Source organism: Chelonoidis abingdonii, chromosome 11 (assembly GCF_003597395.2).
Source record: "Chelonoidis abingdonii isolate Lonesome George chromosome 11, CheloAbing_2.0, whole genome shotgun sequence".
Lineage (NCBI taxonomy): Eukaryota > Metazoa > Chordata > Testudines > Testudinidae > Chelonoidis > Chelonoidis abingdonii.
This window is the reverse complement of record NC_133779.1, coordinates 60,075,278-60,080,096: the sequence shown is the minus strand read 5'-3', so window position 1 is coordinate 60,080,096 and position 4,819 is coordinate 60,075,278. Positions and strand designations below refer to the sequence as shown.

Sequence of the window (4,819 nt, the reverse complement as noted above, 5' to 3'; positions counted from 1 at the left end):
CTCGGGATTTTGTGGCTGATCTGCTGATTCTTACAGAAAATCTCTGTTTTTTTTACCAATTTAAGGATTTTTTTAGCCCACGATCTCATGGGACTGTCTGGTGATTTGGGGGATCACTGCTCTGACAGCAGCCCCAGATCAGCCCCCTGCAGAGCCCAGTAGCACTGATGGTCACCAAGGCAGATCTGTCCCTCCCCACAGCCTCTGCTCTCACACTTTCCACCCCCCATCTGTCTCTAGGTCTGTCCCAGCCGGAAGCCCCAGCCATGGGCAGAGCCCTGCCGCCACAGCAGGATGCAAGGGAACGGGATCTCCAGGCTCAGGGCTCCTCCTGGAGAGCACGGGCTCCTGCCCCCCATGCAGCCGCATTGAGGGTCCTGATCCTCGCCCTGCTCTGGAGGGGTAAGTAAGAAGCACCTGCAGCCCCAGTGCAGGGGGAAGGGCAAAACCTGCACTAAGCGGGACCAGGTCTGTCCCAGGACTTGGAAGGGAGACTGGGGAGAAGGGGAAGGGAGCCCATTGCCCCAGTGTTGTGCTAGGGGGGCCGAGCAAAAGGGAGTGGCCAGGGGGCTCAATGGATGGGCTGTGGGTCAGGAGTGATGGGCACTGGCAGAGCTGAGGGGGGAGCTCAAGGTTGGTCTCTGCTCTCTATGGGTCCCACATCGATCCCTCTCCATGCCCTGCAGGGTCCCTGTCCCAACTGCCCGGATTTACCCTGACAGTGCCACAGTCGGTGTCAGTGCAGGAAGGTCTCTGCATTCTCGTCCCCTGCACCTTCGCGTACCCAGCCTCTTATGACACTAAGAATTCCTGGTCCCGGCTCTACAGATACTGGTACAAGGATCCAGCCAATGAGGACTCTGATCCGCCCGTGGCCAGCAGTGACCCCAGCCGGGGAGTGTCGCAGGAGACCCAGGGTCGGTTCCAGCTGGCAGAGAATCCAGCACGCGGTGACTGCTCCCTGCAAATCAGCGACGCCCGACGGACGGATACGGGGAAATATTTCCTTAGAGTCGAGAAAGGAAACTTTAAATACAGTTACCACTTCAATTCCGATGGCACTGATGCAAAGCTCACGATCTCCTTGCCAGGTAAGAGCAGCTGCAGTCACCACTGATCAGCCCCATTGAGCCAGCCAGTCCCTGACCTGGGGCCAGATCGATACTGCGGCCCCAGAGCGGAAAGGCCCTGTGTCCCCCAGTGATTCTCTCTCCTCTCCCCGTGTCTCAGGGCTAACGGAGGAGCCAGAGATCCAGATCTCGCCAGCATGGGGGCTGCCAGGGACGCTGCTGGCCGGGGAGCCGGTGACTGTGACCTGCACGGCCCCTGGGCGCTGCTCCGGGCCCCCTCCCCGAGTCACCTGGACGGGGCCGTTCAGCGACACAGCCCGGGATGTCTCAGCCCAGCTGGCGAACGGCACCTGGGCCCACAGCTCCGCGCTCAGCTTCATACCCGGCCCAGGGGACCATGGCAAAGAGCTCGCCTGCACCGTCACCTACAGGCCACCACAGGGACCTTCCACCAACAGAACCGTCCAGCTCCACGTCGGCTGTGAGTGACCCCCCCAGCCCCTCCACGCCAGCCCTCAGTCCCCTCTGCTGGGATCCCCATCCCTGGGCTCCCCAGCCCTGCCCTGCCCTCCCCCAACTCAGCCCTTTGCTGGAATCCCCATCCCCCACCATGCACCTTCAGCCAATTCTCCTCCAGGCCCCTTCCCTCCACACCATGCAGCCCCTTCTCCCTTGGGATCTTCACCCCTTCCTGCCCCCCTTGGCTATGGCTCCCCCCTTCCATCCACACCCCCAGGTCTCCAGGCCCTTCTCTAATGGGATCCTCTCTGCCCCTGACCTGCCCTGCCCCCAGAATCCTCCTGTGCTGCGATCCACCCCTCCCCTCATTCCAGTCCCCACTTGCTGGGATTGCCCCCCACACACCAGCTATCCCAGTTCCCCCTGAGATCTCCCTGGGCCATCCCACCACTTCTCCTCCCGCTCCCCTTCCTGCCGGGATCGGTGGATGCTCTATATGGGGCAGAGTGTTAATGGACCCAGTCACCGTCCAGCACTAAACATGCTCCGGGGTCGGTGCCCAGAGACCTCCGCCCGCCCTGCCCCAGGGCAAACCCCCGTTTAATGGCCTGTGACCCTCGCATTGCAGATCCAGGGCAGAGGGGAAATCAGCGGCCCACATGAAGGATCAAATCAGGCTTCACTATAACGACAGCCCTTGTTCCTGTCAGCAGGAGGGAGATGCGGGGCTGTATGGGTGCTGGGCCCAGGGACAGGAGAGCTCTGCCCAGGGGACATTCCAGCTGCTTGTTGAGTGTGAGTGGAGTTAACCCATGGAACTCCCTGCCCCTGGATATTAATGGGGTTAACCCACACGACGTCCTGTCATTGGGTGTGAGTGGGGTTATTCTGTGGGATCCCCTGCCACTGGCTTTTCTGACTATTGTCTCTGTTCTCCCCAGACAGCCCTCAGCCGGGGACCAGGCTGAACTCGTCCTGCCAGCGCCAAGGTCCCAGCATTAGCTGCAGCTGTTCCCTGCGCTCCCAGCCCCCGCCCTGGCTCCAGTGGCAGGTGGACGGGGAGATCCTGGCTGGGAACGGCTCACAGGGGGCCCTGCAGGTCAGCTCGTGGGCCCAGGGGGACGAGGCCATCAGCACCCTGAACTGGATGGGCATCGGTGATGGGGGCTCCCAGATCTTCTGCCTCGGTTCCAACCCCCACGGAGCCTACGCTGCCCTGCACTTTGAACTCAGCTGCCTGCACAGAGGTGAGCCACTCAGACTCCTGGGTTCTCTCCTCAGTGCTGGGAAAGGATTGGGGTTTGGAGGGGGCAGGGGGCTGGGAGCCAGGACTCCTGGGTTCTCTCCCAGCCATGCCCCATGCTCTATGTTTTTGCAGGTGCAGAGGAGCCTCTCAAGCTGCTGGGTGTCGGGGTGGCCTGTGGGCTGGGGATCACCGTCGGCTTCTTCCTTCTCGGGCTCTGTGTGATCAAGTGAGTGTGGCGCCTCCTGCTCTGACCCCCAGCTGCGCCCCCAACATTCTGCTGAGATCCCCTGCCATGTCCTCTGGGCTATTCCAAGCCCCTCTCTCTGGCCTATCCCAGGCCTCTGTGCTCTAGCCTCCCATACTGGTGTCCCCCTTTTCTCCCTCCCCACAGGGCTATTCCACCCCCCCGAACTGTGTCATGCGTCTGTCCTGATCTGTTTCCATGCAGACTGCAGGGTCGGGAGCCGGCGCCCCCAAGCGCTGAGGCCGGGGAGATGGCTAACGGGAGCCAGGCCAAGCACACAGCCAACAACGCCAGCCAGATCTACATTAACATCCCCACCATCCCCATGGTATGTACCTGAGGGGAGGGGGGGACCAAGCCCACCTGCTCTTCCCACACCATCCCGTCTTTTCCCCCTCCACATCTTCTCCTTCCCACCCCCTTAACGAATGCATGAATATAAGCCAGGCTTTCACCAGGGCACCCAACCCCCCCGTGCATGCCCAGTGGAAGAAATGCACCCCTGCCACCAGCCTGGGCTCCCTGAACTGCATGGGATCAGCTCCTGCATGCAGAAAATGAACCTGATCCCTCGGGTCTCGCTCAGAGGGGAGGACATGCAGTGAATGCATTCATGTGCATTCACAAACTGCACGGGACTAGATTTGGGCTTGAATGCTGCCAATCCCTGGGCATCTCCTGAATGCACCAGCTGGGCAAGAAATGCATTTCTGCAGCTGCCTGCTATGGTATTAGGTGCATATGCTCCAACAATGCATGCAGAGTGCACCATGTCTGTTGCAAATATACATACCCTGCAGAAAATGCAATGAGCGCATCACCATAGTCTATGCAACCATGAGATGCATGGGATCAAATCATACATGCATAGTGCATAAAATGCACAAAGCCCCAGGTATCTTGCTAATGCATGACCGGTGCAGGCAATGCAGTAAATGCATTAACTTATCCGGCGCTACCCCACGCTGCATGGGAGCAGTTCATGCATGCTCAGTGCATGAAATCCAGTCAATACATTTCCTGAGCCTGTTCTGCGATTAATTGCATGAGATGAAATCCTGCATGCGTGGTGCATGAAATGCATACACCCCCATGCATCTTGCTAATGCGTGCCCTGTGCAGCTGAGGCAGTGAATGCATTAACCGAGCTGGTGCTGGCATGGGATCGACTCGTGTGCAGAGTGTGTAACACACCCAATCTCCCGCCTCTTGCTAGTGCACGCCCGATGCAGGAAATGCATTTGCATGGAAGGTGGGGGAAATGAGGCCTGGGGCAGCCCATGCAATCAGCTCAGCAGGGTGGATGCAAGTCTCTGCCTGGTGTCTCTGTCTTGCTCTTCACTCAGGATCACAAGACTCCAGACAAAGGCGTCCAGGACGGGGCTGCAGCAGCCCAGGCCCCGCTAGGCCCCAGGGAGCTGAACGAGCTGCAGTATGCTGCCATTGACTTCTCCAAGCTGCAGCACAAAGGGGGGGAGCCCTGAGAGGCCCTGACCACAGAATATTCCGAGGTCAGGTGGAAATAGCCCCCTCACGCCATGGGCCCAAGCTGGGCATCTCTGCTCTTGAGACCACACCTCTGAGCTGGCCTGTCTCTGCCATGGGCCCCCTCAGGAAGTCTCATCAATCTGGACCCCAACGGCCTCCACCTCCAAGGGGAGCAACACTCCACAGTCTCTACCCTGCACTGACTCTCCGCCAGTGTAACACAGGAGGTTTATTGAACATCTGAACCCAGCACAGGAGCCTCTCAGGGCCCTCGGTCCTAGCAACCCTCAGCAAAGGATATCTGGGTCTCTC

At 59.6% G+C, this 4,819-nt stretch overlaps 1 protein-coding gene across 1 annotated transcript; it reads left to right on the top strand.

The window, feature by feature from the left end:
- Nucleotides 1-266: 266 nt before the first annotated feature.
- On the top strand, nucleotides 267-4,545 carry LOC116838242 (sialic acid-binding Ig-like lectin 13). Its single transcript, XM_032803296.2, is given in 7 exon segments — nucleotides 267-402; nucleotides 687-1,091; nucleotides 1,231-1,551; nucleotides 2,471-2,776; nucleotides 2,908-3,001; nucleotides 3,224-3,347; nucleotides 4,366-4,545. Coding segments are annotated over 7 exon segments (1,566 nt in total).
- Nucleotides 4,546-4,819: the final 274 nt, after the last annotated feature.